Source organism: Rhamphochromis longiceps, linkage group LG7, assembly GCF_057381845.1.
Source record: "Rhamphochromis longiceps isolate RC_006_pf linkage group LG7, R_longiceps_female_GT1.1, whole genome shotgun sequence".
NCBI classification, from domain to species: domain Eukaryota; kingdom Metazoa; phylum Chordata; class Actinopteri; order Cichliformes; family Cichlidae; genus Rhamphochromis; species Rhamphochromis longiceps.
In genome coordinates this window covers 7,945,026-7,963,962 of record NC_140563.1, presented here as the reverse complement: position 1 = coordinate 7,963,962, position 18,937 = coordinate 7,945,026, and the positions used below count along the sequence as shown (strand labels likewise).

The window sequence follows — 18,937 nt, the reverse complement described above, 5'->3', positions numbered from 1 at the left end:
TGTAGCAGCAAACAGTGTGTTAAGTGGATGCGTTGTACAGGGAGATGGCCACAGGCAGGAATGATTTCCTGTGTCGTTCAGTGGTGCTTTTCGGTAATCTCAGTCTCTCACTGAACGAGCTCCTGTGACTGACCAGCATGTCATGGAGTGGGTGGGAGGTGTTATCCAACATTGTCTTTATCTTGGACAGCATCCGCCTCTCCGACACCACCTTGAGGGAGTCCAGCTCCATCCCCACAACATTGCTGGCCTTACGGATCAGTTTATTAAGTCTGTTGGCATCTGCGACCCTCAGCCTGCTCCCCCAGCATGCAACAGCATAGAGGATCGCACTGGCCACCACAGACTCATAGAAAATCCTCAGCATTTTCTGGCAGATGTTGAAGGACCTCAGTCGCCTCAAAAAATAGAGACGACTCTGGCCCTTCCTGTAAAGTGCTGTGGTGTTTTTAGCCCAGTCCAGTTTATTGTCAATGTGTACTCCAAGGTATTTATAGTCCTCCACAATGTCAACACTGACCCCCTGGATTGAAACAGGGGTCAAGTGTTTCCTGGTCTTCCTCAAGTCCACGATCAGTTCCTTGGTCTTTGCCACGTTGAGCTGCAGATGATTCTGCTCACACCACGTGACAAAGGAGTCGACCACAGCCCGGTACTCTGTCTCATCATCCCTGCTGATGCATCCAACCACCGCAGAGTCATCAGAAAACTTCTGAAGATGGCAGGTCTCTGTGCAGTGGCTGAAGTCTGTGGTGTAGAGGGTGAAGAGGAAGGGGGAGAGGACAGTCCCCTGTGGTGCCCCTGTGTTGCTAATCACCTTGTCAGACACACACTGTGGGAGACGTACATATTGTGGTCTTCCTGTCAGGTAATCAACAATCCAGGACACCAGAGAAGCATCCACCTGCATCGCTGCTAACTTATCACCCAGGAGGGTCGGCCTGATGGTGTTGAAAGCACTGGAAAAGTCAAAAAACATGACCCTCACAGTGCTCGCCGGCTGGTCCAGATGGGTGTAGACACGATTGAGCAGGTAGATGATGGCGTCCTCTGTTCCGAGACGAGGCTGATAAGCGAACTGAAGGGGATCCAGATGTGGTCTTACTATGGGTCGCAGCTGGTCCAGGATGAGCCTTTCCAGGGTCTTCATGATGTGGGAGGTCAGTGCCACGGGCCTGTAATCCTGGGGGCCACTGGGACGAGGCGTCTTTGGTACAGGGACGAGGCATGATGTCTTCCACATCACCGGGACCCTCTGCAGACTCAGACTCAGCATAAACAGCACAAATGCACAAATGTGTGCATCAGCTTTGAAATATATTTTCTGATTGTCTAAATAAACAAATTAAATTGATAATATAAAATAAACAATAGATAGAATGCACAAACTAAATGGTTCTCTACATTTCTCCATAAATTTCTCTACAATTGCCTATTTTAAAGGAGTAAAATAGATGTTTAAAATATAATAAATTAAAAAGAAAACCTCAGCAAGTATTCAGAACTCCACAAACCATGTTAAATTGTCCTCACCTAAAAAGAGAAGCAGAAAAAAATAAGGAAATCTAATTTGTTGACTGAACCTAGATTTCTAGTTGACCTCAGTGTACACAAAACAAGTAAACAACACAGGAAAGGAAAAAGGCCAGAACCTGTTTCTTACTCATCTATTAATTCTTGTGCCACAGGTGTCCTTTTCAATGTCTTTTTATCAGCAAGGATACATAAAAACTACCTCTGCAGAGTGTGGGGAAAGAAAGAAACTGTTGCTGGTTTCTGGTTGGGATCTGGATCACTTTAAAACTGTGAAATAATTCAATTCCTTTAATGGGAGATGGCAGCTTTAGCTCTATTAGAAAAAACAAGGCCATAAAGCTTGAATTTGAACGGTATATAGACATTACTTACAGATGTTGTGGGCTCATCATGGGTATGAATTTCACAACAATTTAGGGCTTTTTCCAGGGTGGAATCATTGTATACTTTACATCTTTAATTGCTTTAGAAAACAAGAATCGGGTGCACAAGATTGCATTTATTTTGGACTTTCAAAAATATATAAACAGTGATCAAATATATGTATTAAACATCTCTTAATAAGTTGCATCTCGACCACACACACACCTTTTGATAGTGATCAACAATTTTGTGGCATAATTCTGCTTAGATATTTGGTCACTCTTCTTGGCAGAATTTATTTAAATTGGTTGTCACACACCTGGGTTTTAGACCTGCTCCAAAATCCTCCGATAGAGGTGAGTTCATGGAGTTGGGAAGGCCATTCCAGAAGCTTAATGTTAGCCTGGTCTATCCATCCCAAAACCAGTTTTGATGTGTGTTTGGGATCATTGCTCTGATGGAAAACCCAATTTTGCCAAATTTTCAACCATTTAGATGTTAATTTAATGTGAGGTGAAAGAACTTTCTTCATTATTCCATCCACTTTGTGCGGTGTACCAGTACTACAGCAAAACTTCCCAGAGCACAATGCTACCACCACCATGCTTGGCAGTTGAGTGTTCTTAGTGTGAAAGCCTCACCTTTACTCCGCGAAACATACCTCTTGTCATCATGGTACTACCTTTGTCTGCGCTGACCATAAAACTTTTCTCCAGAAGGAATATTTCTTGTCCATATGGGCTATTTCAAATTTCAGTCAAGGTTAAAGCAGCACCCAGTTCTTGTTTTCCAAAGTCACAGTCATGTCTTGTAAAATCCATAAAAATGACCATGACATTAACGCTCATGAGGAGATTTTGTAAACCATATTTGTTTAGTTTTGGTTCATTACTGGTTACAGTATCATCCAGTGTAGTGCAGCAAAATCATATCTTCATATTAATCATATTTCTTCATTCCTAGTTGGCCAGGCACAACAAAATCTTGCAGCAGAGCCTCACCCCTGGGTCAGGGTTAGGTCTGGGGTCAGGCATGGACCACGATAAGGAAAAGGATGATGCCCTCCGTTACTATGCGAAGCACACAGCTCAGATAGAGGTAACCCGCATCATCAATTTATCATTTATCCTAAAATCTCTTAAATCGTTCGTCAAACTATAAAACTGTAAGCCAAACCTTTAATCTTTGTTATCAGATTGTGCGTAATGACCGCAGCATGGAGCAGATAGTGTTTCCAGTTCCTAACATCTGTGAGTACCTAACTGAGGAGTCAAAGATGCGTGTGTTCACCACCACTGAGAGAGATGACCAAGGCAGCAAGGTTAATGACTTCTTCCACCAGTTTGACAACCTCTACAATGAGATGAGGTGGCAGAAGAAGATCCGCAGTAAGTCTTCCTTACATTCGGCATCCAGTTCTTGGAAAATAATAATGATTGTGGTGGCGGTGGTGGCAGCAGGAACAGGCTTCAGGACGACAAATCACGATTCCCATCCAGCAAGTCTGGTTATGTTATTTTCACAGTAAACTGAAGGGCCTGCAGTGATGTGGTGTGTGCTGAATTCGTGTGCCTGTACTTATGCTCCCTGTTGTGTTTGCACAGAAAATAAGGCTCTGTTCTGGTTCTCACGTCACATCTCTCTTTGGGGGAGCATCTCCTTCTACCTGGCCCTCCTGCTCAACATTGCTGTGGCTGTATTCTACCCTTTTGGTGACGATGAAGATGAGGGTAAGAATTTCTGCATATTTCTCAAATTGTAATTTGTAATTTCAAGCCATTTTTTTAAACCTTTTGCTAAGCAAACCAATGTTTTAAGGCAGTGGTCTTCAAATGGCTCCTACTGGACATGGATTAACTATTTAATCTGCAATACATCTGCCAATATCAAAGTAGAGATGAACTTACCATATGAGGCAGACAGAATTATTGTGTGCATTGTGTAAAATTTGTATAGAGCATAGTATGGACAGCTCCTGGTGCTGAAATAACATCTCATAAATGTACTAGAGAAAATGTATGTGGAGAATAAAAGTCCTTAATATCAGCTAAATTATGCCGTATCTCTTTAATTCAAATGCAGACACACTCATTAGTATTATCCAACTAAAATAATGAGGGAGTCAAGCATGCAAAAAAAAGAGGCGTACACACAGAGAGTTAAAGAGACTAGTGGCTATGTGATGAAAAGAAAGAAAGAAATGTGGTAAATTTTAAAGCAACTGTTGGCAAAGGGGCCATTTATTTAAACTAATTTCAGTTTTGAGATGGGCAAATGAGGTGAATACAGCATGAGACATGTGACATGAGGAAAACCTGTGCAACCACTGCCTGGAGTGTCAACCACCAACCATCAGCTACAACGCAATGAGCAACAGGCAGATCTTTTTAAAAAAATTATCTATTTACAGCTGTTTTATCAAGCAGTTTTAATAATTTTAAAAACCTATGGAAGAACACTTTGAATGTATTAATTTTCAAGTAAAGTAAGTTTATAACAATTCTCTTTTTTGGAATGTTAATTATTAATGATTATTGCTTTCTTTTTATGACTGAAAATGTGTGTTCTGTGACACGTGATGCTGCATTTATTTAAACACCTTGGTCACTCAGTCTCATGAATGCTGGTGATTTATCTAACATACAGTATCTAATTGGATAAGAAGCAGTAGGCGTGTACAAAATGTGCTTAAAGGAAATCCTTCACACGTCATCATGATATCGTTTTGAGGTGGGACAACTTGGACTTTAATCGTTTTTATCGGTATGTTGATACGACTTCATGTCATTGCCCTCAGCCTGGCGTCAGCCTGAGACCTAATTAATCAGATGAAGTTAAATCACCCAATAATCATCCTATTTTACTCTTTAAAATTCATTTCTTTACGTGCAATGTTAGATTACCTGATTTTAGGTTTTGCGAAATGTTACTAGAACTTGCTGTATTTGCTGGTTTGCCTTGGTGTGATTTGTTGAAATGTAAACCTACTGTACACGTGGTTCCTGTGGCGTACAGAAGTGTTAAAGATGGCTTTCTGATAAATACTTCCTCAATGAATTGTCAGCACTTTGCAGTTTCCAAAAGACCCATGAGCATCACTCTGCTGATTTACTCAGTGAGCTGAAGAAGAGTTGGTTGTTTTGACTGATGCTGTCCCCATGGATGGTTGTTTGACATTTTAAAGTGTTTCCTTTGACTGTTTGCTAAGTTAAGCTTTTAGCTCAGATAAATAATTCATTAGAGGGATGTTGTGCTTTAAAGCATTGATGTTTTGTGCCTTGTTCGATTGTTTATTCTTCCACACAGGCACATTATCCCCATTCTGGAATATCTTACTGTGGGTGGCATTGGGAGTCTTCACCGCACTGCTTCCCGTCTTACCTAAACCAATAGGCATCGGGTTCTTCCTGGTCTCCCTTATTCTGCGTGCTATCTACACAATGGGCCTCGGCCCTGCGCTGCTTTTGCTCGGTGCTGTCAATGTAAGTGAACAAAGGCTTGTTTTTGAAGAATGTGTCTGTTCTTGCCTCTTCACACGTACGAGTTTTTTTTGTTTTTATTCCATTTTCAGCTTTTCAACAAGTTGGTGTTTCTTGTAAGTTTTGTGGGGAACCAGGGGACGTTCACTCGAGGCTACAAAGCAGTCGTGATGGACATGCTCTTTATCTACCATTTGTGGTATGCCATCATCTGCGTCCTGGGCCTCTTTGTTCATGAGTTCTTCTACAGCTTTTTGGTAAGAGAGCTCGTTTGATTTGTGACAGTGTTCTCCGAATGTTTGCTGATGGCTCACAGATAACGATCTCCTTTTGCAGCTTTTCGACCTGGTGATTCGAGAGGAGACGCTGCTCAATGTGATAAAGAGTGTGACGAGAAATGGCCGCTCCATTTTTTTGACAGCGGTTCTGGCCGTTTTTCTCGTTTACTTTTTCTCCATCATCGGCTTCCTCTTCCTCAAAGACGACTTCCGCATGGAGGTGGACCGCCTTCCTTCACCAGGTCAGAAACTTTAACTTTTAAAGTACACTAAGTCATTACTGTGGTCTTCTCCCTGTCGTAAATTCCTTGGGCTTTAAGATATCCTTTGATATTGCCATTTGAAAATAATGCTTCAAAAATGCTGCTTATGTTTATCACCAGTCTAGTGTGATATTTAAAACAAACTACACCAAATAGTGACAGTTTCACTTCCACTTTTATGAGGAAAGCAGAAAAAACACTGAGTGAGACATGGGTGATGTTCAACATCTTCAGATGTAACTGCAAGAAATGTGATGCAATAGAAATCAGTTGCAAGAATGCCACATCTATTTTAGTCATAGTACTTATACCTGACCTTTCCAATGAATGTGTCATACTTAAAAACCTTTAAAAATGCACTGATGGCTCCAGTTTGGCAATGTTTAAACAATTAAATAAATAATAATTTCTACAATGTAAAAAAAGATCAAATCTTCTAGTAGTATGTGCAGTAATTGCATATCTGGTGATATGTATTATCTCTCTTAACTTCATTTCAAGTCTATACTGTGTAAGGAGGAAAAGGAAAGTTTTGTTGATTCTCCAGACTGGATTGTAGTTGTGCTTTGCGCTCCTCTCAGTATATTTTTCTGTTATCTTTCGTGAAAGTTATCCTTAGTTGAACTGAAACAAGTTTGCTCTTCTTTTTTAATCTTTTCCAGCCATGAACATCTGTGATTTGTTAGTGAGCTGTGTTTTCGTTTTCTGAATTTGTGTAAATCATAGAACGGAATGTACAAAATTGTTCACATTTTGGAGTTGCTGGATGCTAGTTGATCCAGCGAGTTCATTTTTTCCCTTCACTTTTGATCTGATCTATAATTTCTTAATTACAATGATCAAATCAGCATTTTCTTGTGTATAATCTCCCCATAGAAATTGTCGACCATCTAGAGTAAGCCATATATATATATATATATATATATATATACCCACCCAGACACATGTTTTGAAAACACTGTGGAGAGTGTGGGTAGTGTTAATGAGCTCCAGCACCCACAGTCAGGAAGACATCCTGCTAGCACATGTGCACCTGTTGCATAACCTGGTGGCCGCGCCATCCTGTGTTTTACTGAATAGAGCACAGCAGACACAGCCGAGCAGTGGTGGGTTATGTAACCAGCTGGGCTCACGCCTCTCTGTATGTTAGCTGAAGGCTGAGTGGAGATACGACGTGAGGGAGCTTCATCAAAACTGGGGAGCACCCTTTACACTCTTCTGCCAACTTAGAGCTGTGACCCGCTCAGGCGGTGCGGCTCCTCTGCTGCTCGGGGCTTTGCCGATGTGCAAATGATTTGCTCAGGATTTTTCAGCAACACTTCACCGCCCACCCAGCAGCTGCTGCCTCAGTTTACATAATGTCTGACTATATCTTTCTTGCTGATTTCTACCAGTGCTGATGAGAATTAGCGGGAAGAAGGTTTAATGCAGGAGCATAATTTAATCGTCACCTTTCATATGGAAATTTTTAGTGCTGTTGTCACTGACGCAAACTTCCCATGTTTTTGTTGTTCTTGTAGGAAAAAGGGATTTATTGAGCAACAGCGAGGTTGCAGGCTCATGTTTGAATGAGAGATGCCCTGCTTCTACACCCACATCTGTTCCTGGTAGGTTTTGGGGTAAAATTAAACTGAATATGTCCTACCCATGGTGGAAGTCACGGAGTGGATAAGTTTTAAGATTTTGTGTTTTGACTGGGGTGGTGGGCGTGTATGTGACCTTTCCAGCAGTAATCACTTCCTGAAAGGTTACTAACACACATACTGAGACATAAGCACGTACGCATGCACACACACTGAGTTTCTGCACACAAAGAAACTTGATGAGGCAGGGCGGGTGACTCCTACTCCTGTTTGTTCTCCTTCGTCTCCACGGATCACCTGCGCCATAAGGGCACACACGTGATCTCAGCCACATCCTTCACCTCTTCTTTCTCCTCAGCAGTCATGCTGTGCGTGGCTTTATTCATTTACAGTAGGAGTTGGAGGTGTTTTATTATCAGTCACTTGTCAGCGTCAGCTGAGTCACACTTTTATCTGAATTAGGTCAAATTGTTTTTGAATGTTGTTTTCATTTCATGAACTAAAATCTTCTTCAACTCTTCTAGCTCAGTTTAATAAAATTAAGACTAATATAAAAATAAATATTCTCACTGTGAGATTAATAAAAACAATTTATCAAATGAGCAGAATGTAATGATGGAAAAGGGAAGCACCTTTTAAGAAGAACTTTTAAAGAACAACAGTATTGCGTGTCAGTCCAATCTTGTGTAATTTCATACCAGATGTAACACAAATTTAAAGGTGCACATTTATCCCATTAGACACCAAAGGTCCTCTTGATAAAATCTCCCTTTTTATAGGTTTTCTATCTCTCTCTCTCTCTCTCCATTTCTTCCATCACATGTTTTTCTCTGTGTTTTCATCTTGTTAGGTGAAGATGATGGGACCGAGCGGGTGTGCGACACTCTGCTCATGTGTATAATCACTGTATTGAACCAGGGCCTGCGTAATGGAGGTGGTGTGGGAGATATTCTCAGGAGACCCTCCAAAGAGGTAGGACAAGCCGAAAACGAATACAGGGAATACAGAAAAATGGCATTTTCTCATTGTGTGTTCTGTCTGAAGAAAAACCTGAAATAAAATTCTGCGTTTCTTCCATATTTCCAGGAGCCACTATTTGCAGCTCGAGTGGTTTACGACCTTCTGTTTTTCTTTGTTGTCATCATCATCGTTCTCAACCTCATCTTTGGTGTTATCATTGACACCTTTGCAGACCTGAGGAGTGAGAAACAGGGGAAGGAGGAAATCCTCAAAACCAGTTGTTTCATCTGTGGTGTGTACAGACAGCTTCGTGGTATAGCTAGCATGCCTATGATAGACAAAATGGTCTAAGGTAGAATTCATAACAGAGCTAATGTGTATAATCTTGCAGGGTTGGAAAGAGACAAATTTGATAACAAAACGGTGTCCTTTGAGGAGCATATCAAGTCTGAACACAACATGTGGCACTACCTTTACTTCATGGTTCTGGTGAGAGTGAAGGATCCAACCGAGTACACTGGTCCTGAGAGCTACGTAAACAAAATGATTGCAGTAAGTAGGCCAAATATATACACACTATACACACAGGAAATGGTTACAGTGTATCTTTGTAATGCAGATTTATGTTCTTTAAATGTGACCCATTATGCTCATTTACGCATCCATATTTTTATTCTCAGAATCTACTAAAACAGTTATTATTCTTATTTATATTATGCTGGGCTTTGGTACAGTGTGTCAGTTCACCCACTTTATAAAACAAACTTTTTAAGTGGGCTTAAAAAGCTTGACTGAAAGCTTCTCGTAAAAAGAAGATTTGAGCAGCAAGCGGTTGGGGCTGCCGTGCTCACAGCCGGCGCTCTGTGTCTGAGATGACGATGCTAAGCGGACACACTCTGATCTTTTACAGTGACGAGTAGAAAAAACAGAGCCGCTCAGAGGGATCATTTCTACTCGTCCTCATATGCTAACCTTATCTGAAACTTTGGCCAGCTTTAATATGAACATGCACAATTAATTACACTTTGCTAGTACTGTGTTGGACCCTCTATTGCCTTCATAACTGCCTTGATTCTTATTGCATAAATTCAAAAGGATGCTGGAGCCATTGCTTAGAGATTTTGGTCCATATTGACATGATAGCACCACACATTTACTGCAGATTTGTTGGCCGTACATTCATGATGAGGATCTGCCATTACACCACATCCCAGATGTGCTCTATTGGTTTGAAATCTGGTGACTGTGGAGGCTGTCTGAGTACAGTGTCATGTGCAAGAAACCAGTTTGAGATGATTTAAGCTTTAACATGTCGAGTTATCCTGCTGGAAGCTGTCAGAAGGTGGGCAGACTGTGCTCATAAAGGTATGGTCATGGTTAATAACAACTGTACTCGGTTAGGCTTTGGTGTTTAGGGTTACATTAGTGTTTAAACCATTCTTAGTTGGTACTAAAGGGTTCAAAGTGTGCCAAGAAAACATCCTCACACCATTACACCACCACCGGAAGCCTGAATGGATGATATAAGGCAGGATGGATCCATGTTTTTTTTTTCTGTGTGTGAGTGTGAGTGTGAGCAGATTTCTCTAAAATACTCAGACCAATCTGTATGGCACCAATAACCATGCCATGCTCAGTCACTTATATCAGCTTTCTTCCTCTTTCTGATATTCAGTTTGAACGTGTTGTCTTGAACACATCTACATGCTTGAATGTATTGAATTGCTGCCATGTGATTGGCTGCTTGTTAATCAGCCATTTTTCGGATGTACCTAACAAAGTGGCCACTTAGTGTATATGCGCACACACACAATAAGTCAAAGCGTAATAGATCCACTTTAACAGGTACATCTCACAAGTTGTTGTCTGATCAAAATAGCTTAACTCTCTTTATACAGATCACGTTTAAGAGACATACAGCAGTGTAAAGATTTAGGAATTTGAGACTGCACATTTTTAAGGTGGTACATAAACACACCCAAGCCTCCTTATTATTCCAGGAACATATGGACAAACAAACACATTCATTTCACCCCCTAATTCATATTTTGTTGGCAAGCTGCACCAAGCAGATGAGCATACAGATGTCTTCGTGTTAGAGCCTTAAAGATGCACAGCCTCTTTAGTTAGCAGACTTGCACAGTGTGCTATAGAAGCGTGATCCTCTACAGCAGACGAGTGATCAAAAAATGAGACTGAGCCTCTAGGACTGTGCCAGGCATCCCAATTTATTCTCCTTTCCCCTCGCTGCTGGAGAGAGATGGGGTTCTATACTCAGGTAGTCCTCACCATACTGAGCTCCTAACCTGCAGGGACACAGTGTGGTTAAATAGTAATTAAACCCAGTCCAGGCCTATTATCATCAATGTACCAACTTGCCGCACTGACACACAGACAAGAAGTTGAAGGATGTAAGGGCAACTAAAGGTGTTGCTGTTAGGTTAATGGATTCAAATGAAGCCTTGGAGCACAATGGCACATTTTGTGATTAACATTCAGCCGTGATGGGCATAAGAATGGTGGCATTATAATGAACAATTTGCATAACAAACAGGTGATAGACGTTGAATTAATATGCATCAGCAGGTCTTCCAACAGGTCGGTTCTCTGATGCCAGGCCAAGGTATTGCTGGGTGATGATGCAATGATGAGTCAGGAATTTACAAACCCAGTTTAAAAAAAAAAAAAAAAAAAAAGTGAGGACATTGTGTAAATTCTACTTAAAAACAAAATCTCAGAAACCCTTAATTTATTGTCAACAGAAAATGGAAAACATATCAAATGTTTAGGCTAAGAAAATGCACCATTTGAAGAAACACAAGCCAATTTTGAATTTGCACGCACACAGCAACCTTTTTCTTTTAACAAGAGCGTGTGAAGATTTAGGAACTGAGGAGACTGGGTGCTGGAATTTTCGGAGAGGAACGCTGTCCCATTCCTGTCTGATACTGGATTCTAACGGCTCAACAGTCCTGGGCCGTCTGTCGTATTTCTCTTTTCATGACACACAAAATGTTTTCAAGGCAGGCAGGCCAGCCCAGCACCTGGCTCTTCTACTATGAAGCCATGCTGTTTCAATGGCTACAGTATGTTTTCTTGCTGAAATATGCAAAAATATGTAAGGCTTTTTCTGACAACAACATCATCTGCATCTGTTCCTCTTAAATCTGTATGCTGTATGCCTTTCAGTATTGATGGTGCCTTTGCAGATGTGCAAGCTGACAATTCCATAGGTACTAATGCACCCCCGTACCATCAGATGGTCCTGCTCTCTTTAAAAAGAATTTCAAATATCGATCTGTCCGATCACAGAACACAGTTTTCCACTTTACGTCAGACGATTTTAAATGAGCTTTGGCCCAGACAAGGCAACAGAATTTCTGGATCATGTTTGCATTTGGCTTCTTCTTTTTTCTTTAACCTGCATTTGTGGATGACACCATGAACTAAAGCATTTCTGAGGCTGTACAGTGATTTCCTTGACAGTTTAGGCCTGTTTTCAGTGCACTGACACCAGAGGGCCTAAAGATCACAGGAATCCAGACGTTTACACAGAGATTATGAAAAAACCTTTGATTGTAGGTCATGAGATGTTCAAAATCTTTACAATTTTACATTCAGGAACATTATTCTGAAACTGTTCCACAGTTTTTAGATGTAGTTTTTTGCACATTGGTGCAATCTTTACCAATCTTTACTTCTGAGAAGTTCAGCTGCATGTTGTTCCACCCCTTTCTACTTAGTACCACTTTCTATTCCAGCATCTTGTTGCCTCTATCTGAACTTTGAGACATGTTGCTGCCATAAAATTCAGAATGAGATAATATTAATATTATTGTGAATAAATTGATTTGTAAAGAATCACCTTTTTTTTTTTAAATGAACTTCTAACTTCTTTTGGGTTTTACATATTAACACCTCTTAAGTGTTGCAGAACCCACACAGTCACATGCGCACGCACGTGGACAACTAAACAAACAGCCTGTTGCGTACAGTTTGTTTGTGCAGCGCTTGTATGCTTTACTGCAATCTTTCATATAAAATCCTACCACCATGTCAGAATAAATATAAAGAGGTTGTGCTGTACTCAGAGTGCAGGTGGTGCAGGTTTCACCTACGTGCAGGTTGCACAGGGAACTGAAAGCAGAGTTTTACATTTTTAAAATCTCCAGAAATAGTTTTTCTGTCTGATGCATTCAGCTTCTGACATTCATTAAGTTTAAGTTTGGTATATGTTTAGGGTATTAGTTGTTTGCTTACTTTACCTTAACTTCAGCTTTTTAACTAGTCTTATTTTGGATTTATTTTTTTGAACAGAAGATACACAAGTTGTGTGAGCATATACCAGACAGTAAGGATCTAATTAAAAAATGCAATAAACTGCTCTGCTAGGGCATAATGGGACTCATGTTTCAGACTGTACTGCCTTGATTAGGATTCCTGTTTTGTTTTGTTTTTTCGTTGTTGCTTTTTTGTTTTTTAAACAAGTCTGTCTCTTTGCTGCCCCGTCATCTTAAAATGTTGTATTAAATTGCTCCACTTGCTCACACATAGTAACTTAGTCTTGATAAGAGAAAGCGTCGGTGTTTTGACGTAAGCTGTAAAAGAGCAGCTGAATTGGAGAGAAGTGCTAGTCCATGATGCAGATGTCTGCAGCAGCTTGCACCGTTTGTGTTCTCCACATCCCAACACAGAGTTGTGCTTGATGTGATGTTCAGGTAGAAATACTGCTGGTGCCAGTTTACTAATTGGATCTTTTTGTTTTTTAACTCTATTCTCCGCTACTTCACTACAGTTTTAGGGTAACACTGGCAGCAGCTGCTGTATGAACTAAACTGCCCTCCCAGTGATGGAACAGAGCTGTAACCTGATGACCTCAAACACACATGCATGCAGGCACACACAAGCAGCTCCTGACTAATGATTTCATCTGGTAGGATAAAGTGATGTGGTGCAAAGCCAAAAAAAAAGAAGAAGAAAAAAAGTAGGATCTTGTTACACTGTGACTGTTCTGACGGTGTTGTGCATGTGGATGTGAGTCAGTGTGCGGGTGTTTGTGTGTAAAATTATGACAGCGACTACAGGCCCAGCAAGTACTGCAGCAGCCACAGCGTTACATAACCCATCTCAAGTGGCCTGCTAATAGCTCAGCCCTGCCTGGCACGTGCTCCCCTGTCCCTTTCTTTTTTTTCTCTCTCTCTGTCTCCCTCTCTCTCTCACACACACGTACACACACGTACACATGTACACAGTCACTGTCACATCATGAACCCTTTATTTCTGATATAACACACATGCAACGCATTGCCTTTAATAAAAGAAGCAAACGAAGGGCCGGCATTTGTGATGTAAACTGAGGACAGAGGTTAGAATTTGCTTAATGAGATGAAAGTACTGCTGTGGTTTTTTGTTAAATGTCCCAGTCAAGAACGTGTGTGTGTGTGTGTGTGTGTGTGTGTCAGTGATATGTGTATGCTTGTCTGGTGCACTGTTGTGTGCTGTGTCATTGTATACTTTGACACTCTTCTGTGGCTGCTGATCACAAGGACGTGTTGTGCAGCTACGTCATTCAGGCTGAACTCCATTATTTTAACCTCACTGAGCTTGACTAACCTCAAAGTCAAGCGTGTAGGGTAGAGGATCCATGGAGTTGTGACACATAATACAAAAAACATATTTCATAGCACTTTAATAATTATGTGCTGCATACTTAACTAATAATTAAAGTAAAGCAAGTAAAATCATTACTGCACAGATACTTTAAATTAAAAATAAATTTTGAGAAAGATGCTTTTAGCTAACCAGCGACTCTCAACTACTAATTTTACCCAGTAGGCTGCACTGTTTTAATGAATATGTCCTTTTATTGTACTGTATGTATATAAATGTCTGTTTCCATGCTTACAGCATGTCTAATACCTTCAGATATGTCAGGAAGTTTAATGAATCTTGTAGAATTACATGGATAGCATTATTGTTCATGATTAAAACCTATGCTTTAAGCCTGGGTTTTTAAAAAGAAAACAACAACAACAACACAGTGGTTGGAACCTGGAGCGTTGATGATATTTGATTATACATTGTTTGTCTTTGGTGACATCTAAGGTTGTTCCCACACTTTTATATCAGTACCCTGACTTTTCTGGAGTATATTACAGATTGTATGTACAGTATGTACCCGTACGGGATGAAATAAACGCACACTGGTCTGGTGACGGCAGCAGAGTGAGAAGCACATGAATGTCTGTAAATTCACGCTCAGTTATGTGTTTAAATTGATCATGAAGCGACACTAAAGCCTGACTCATTGAGACAGTGCAGCATAGCCCACAGTGGATTACTGTACAGTCTAATAAAGAGCAACAAAACATTGGTGGGATGTTTAACTTTAACTCTTTAATTAAACAATGCTTCAGGCAACATGAGGGACTTCACATACAAAATGATATTATGTTCACATTTTTGAGGGTTTTTTTTAATCCAGCTGTTAAGAGTGAGCTTTAGATAGTCCTCAGATGTTGGAGCTTTGTCTCTGAGCTCTCACAGCCTTTGCTGTGTGTTTTTTTTGTTTTTTGTTTTTTTTTCCTTTTTTAATTTTATGTCCCCTGTGATGCCAGAAGCCTAAATCAGAAAAGATCTTCAGTCAAGCTCTTATAGAATGACTTAATTCATACTTTACAGCACTGAGTAGTGAACAGACTGTTCTGGTTAAAAGAAAAAACAGGAATAGAAAACAAAGTACAGTAAAGGAGTGAAAGGACCTTTTTATTTACAGAGTGATCTGACTCAGATATCTGCAAAATGGCCAATGGAGCAAACTGTAACCTGACAACTTAAACTGACCTGCTAACAATCATTCAGATAAGTGATGTTACTTAAAGTGGCTGTTGCCTCTCATTTAAAATAAAAGCTGACATTCTGCGAAGAGGGTCTGCTTATGTGATAGCACAACTAAATGGCACCTAATCATAAATCTACTTCAGTGAAAGAGACTCAACCTTGTTTTAAACCCAGTTTTAGTAATATGTGTACTTGATCATATTTCTCCACTTCCATTCTTCACCAGGCCCCTTTTTTCTCTGTTTCTAACCCTCAGATGAGGCGTTTTGATTTTATATAATAACACCAGTTAAATGTGATAATTTTAATACTTCATGTTGGCGTCAGCTAAAGCCTAGCAAAATGCTAAAAATGCAAAGTTTATAACATCACTGGCCACTTCATTAGGTACAATTGTTCTGATCTGTATAATGTAAGTTAAGCTATTTCCTTTAGAAAACGGCTTGTTTGATGCATCTCTTAAAGTGGATATATTATGCTTTTACTTACTGTGTGTGTGTGTGTGTGTGTGTGTGTGTGTGTGTGTGTGTGTGTGTGTGTGTGTGTGTGTGTGTGTGTGTGTGTGTACACACTCAGTGGCCACTTTGTTAGCTACACCTTTTCAGCTGCTTGCTAAATATCCAGTGAGCAATTAGACATGCAGACATGGCCAAGACAACCTGCTGAAGTTCAAACTGAGCATCAGAATGAGGAAGAAAGGTGATTTTAGTGACTTTGAACATGGAATTATTTTTGGTGCCAAACAGGCTGGTCTGAGTATTTCACAAAATAATCATCTATTGGGATTTTCCCACCAAACCATCTGTAAAGTAATATGCTAAGATTGTTTGTTCTTTAGTTGAAAATGCCTTATTATTGCCAGAGATTAGAGGAGAATGGTAGACTGCTTTGAGCTGATATGAAGGTAGCAGTAACTCAAATAACCCATCAACAAACCAAGGTATGCAGAAGAGCATCTCTGAGCCTGAACCTTGAAGCAGAAAGGCTACGACAGCTGAAGACCACACCGGGTGCCACGCCTGTCAGAATTGGAAAAGAAAATTGGGGCCAAAGTTCACAAAAGCTTTGGTTTCTTCATCATGAAAATTAGTCTGCTGCACCTGGATGGCTTTCACAGTTGCCAGATCTGAATCCAATAGAACACCTTTTGGGATGTGGTAAAATTCTCATCGTGGATGAGTGGCCAACAAATCTGCACCAACTGTGTGATGCTGTGATACCAATATGCTAGCAAGGTAAAACTAATAGTCTCTGGTGAGTGCATGTGCATGCTAAACTGAAATTACTTTGAAGGTTCACTTATGATTTGGGTAACGAAGTAACTAAGAGTTTCTCATGTATTCCCAGTGCTATTATTATGATTTCAGTCTATATAGTAGAAATTTGTATTTTGTATACAACTGTCAAATTCACAACAGTTTTTCAGTGTTTGAATGTTAAAAATCTGACACTGCGAGCATATATAAAACTGATATGAACAGTTTCTGAGAGTTTCCATTTGTATTGTTGATGAGGAATGGACAAAGCAGTAAACTCACGATACGAATGTTTCACCTAGCAGAGTGGTTAAACCGATCACATGAGAAAATGCAAACAAATAACCGACACGCTCCACATCCCTGTCCACCCTCAGACGGCATGCCCTCTTCTTTGTCCTCAGCGTCTCGCACTCTGATCGGTCTTTCTATCCCTGCGGTTTATTCTTATATAAGAGAAGGTGGGAGAATACCTCACTCCTCCTACCAGACTTAACGTGGTGCCAGTCAAATCCCACTCTCAGCACCTTTTAAGTAATTTTTATCAGAAGAACTGGCTAAAGAATATTACATAAGATAAGCCGATGGCAGTCTGTCGCTGTGAAACCTATCTCACTTTCAGCGTTGCACAAGAGCCACGCGTGTTGTAAAACACACACGCTCGCTCACACCTTTCTGTGTACATATCCATGCAGTAGCAAATGAACAGCACACACACCCACACAGAGACAAACACAGTCACGCTTTACATAATTCTATAGGTTTGCATGCGCCTTGTTTTCTTATACCGTTGCTGCAGAGTGTTTGCTCTGCTGCTGCTGCGCTGTTAGAAAAACAGAAAATAAACATCCGCGTTTTGCATGTGACCACACACGCACGCGCGCGCGCGAGCGCATAAGTAACACTATACTCCCAGTTGTGTTCTTGATAGACGACAGTGACTCATCTCCTGTGTGCATCAACAGTGTGCTTATGGAGTGGGTGAGAATTGAAATGCCAGTTACTGTTCATTTAGTGTATTATTGCTATCTGCTGTATCCAAGAGACAGCAATGGTGCTTAAAAAAATTTACACTGTCAGGTGCAAAACGGAGAGCAGCTTCCATTCTGATGAAATGATTAATATTAAACCTCCATGCCTGTCTTCACTTACCACTACCTCTGTGTTTACTCTCCTCCTGCAGTCTGGCTTCAGCACTGTAATGCTCCTGACGTGTCTATGCAAATCTTGCATGTGTGCCAACATACTGTTGCTTCCATCTTTCTGACCTATTAAGTCAGCTTTATTTCAGGCGTTTATTCTTTTCACCTTTCTCTCCGTTTCTCATACATACCATCTCTCTCCCCCTTTCCTCCAGGAGAAGAACTTGGACTGGTTCCCTCGTATGAGAGCCATGTCTCTGGTGAGCAGCGAGGGAGACAACGAGCAAAATGAGATGCGGTCTCTGCAGGAGAAACTGGAGAACACTGCCAATCTGGTGGCTCAGCTCTCAGGCCAGCTGGCTGAGCTCAAAGAACAGGTAGAATGCTACTTCAGGCATTTTTCATGCTCTTGTGGAAAAGGTCTCTTCTGAGCATTGTGCTCTTTGTAACTGCTTAATAGCACAAAGTAAAACTGCGTCTTGTTCGGTAGCTGACTGCCACGCATGTGCTGTGAAGTCCACATCACATGACTCCTCGTAACACCAACAGGGGAGGAGGTCACATAAAAGACATAGCTTTAGCAGAGTCCCTATGCTCTCAGTTTATTCATGCAGATGGATTCTGCTACTGAACGCAGCACGACAGGTGACTATCACGTCAGCAGTCGACACGACTGAGAGCCGCCAGTGAGCCTCTGGCTGTTTGGATGACTAGCACCGCTGCTGCAGTGTGACTGATCACTCTCATCACCTGCCTCCTCTGCATGTGATTCCAGTCACAGGCCTGTCCTTGTTCCTCTTCTGCCTAATGTGTGAAAACAGCTCCTTATGGGGCAGAATAACACTTCACTAAAAAAAACAAAAACAACAAAAAAAGAGAACAGCTACTGTCGACCTCTGCAAGCAGTAAAGTTGGTAACATCTCGCTGTGTGCTGGGATCTCTCATGTAACCCCCAGTAACAGCTCAATATGTCTTTTATTACAGCACGGTTGAACAAAGATGGCAAGGCATTATCTTTGAATCTGTTTTGTGTCAGCTGCAGGCAGACCTATTCTAATCTAAGTTTGCCGGTTCTATTCTGACTAATAAGGAATCATAGGGTTAGCATGAATACTACTCCACCTATATGGTAAACAGAAAGTGTAGTTTACGCCACAGGAGGTGAGTGTGTTTATGGAGGGTTAGGTGAGGCCCAACCACAGCTCTGCAGTCACAAGGGAGGTCTGCAGCTCTCAC

The 18,937-nt window shown here is 40.9% G+C and overlaps 1 protein-coding gene across 1 annotated transcript in view; it reads left to right on the top strand.

Annotated features, from left to right (window-relative positions):
* itpr2 (inositol 1,4,5-trisphosphate receptor, type 2) overlaps positions 1 to 18,937 on the top strand; it is a 62,666-nt gene that overhangs the window by 41,957 nt on the left and 1,772 nt on the right. Inside the window, exons 46-56 of the mRNA XM_085411886.1 lie at positions 2,863 to 2,997; positions 3,095 to 3,287; positions 3,504 to 3,629; positions 5,206 to 5,381; positions 5,471 to 5,635; positions 5,715 to 5,898; positions 7,440 to 7,526; positions 8,353 to 8,474; positions 8,589 to 8,754; positions 8,854 to 9,014; positions 17,916 to 18,077. Coding sequence (XP_085268012.1) covers positions 2,863 to 2,997; positions 3,095 to 3,287; positions 3,504 to 3,629; positions 5,206 to 5,381; positions 5,471 to 5,635; positions 5,715 to 5,898; positions 7,440 to 7,526; positions 8,353 to 8,474; positions 8,589 to 8,754; positions 8,854 to 9,014; positions 17,916 to 18,077 — 1,677 coding nt within the window. The remainder of the gene's footprint in view (positions 1 to 2,862; positions 2,998 to 3,094; positions 3,288 to 3,503; positions 3,630 to 5,205; positions 5,382 to 5,470; positions 5,636 to 5,714; positions 5,899 to 7,439; positions 7,527 to 8,352; positions 8,475 to 8,588; positions 8,755 to 8,853; positions 9,015 to 17,915; positions 18,078 to 18,937) is intronic.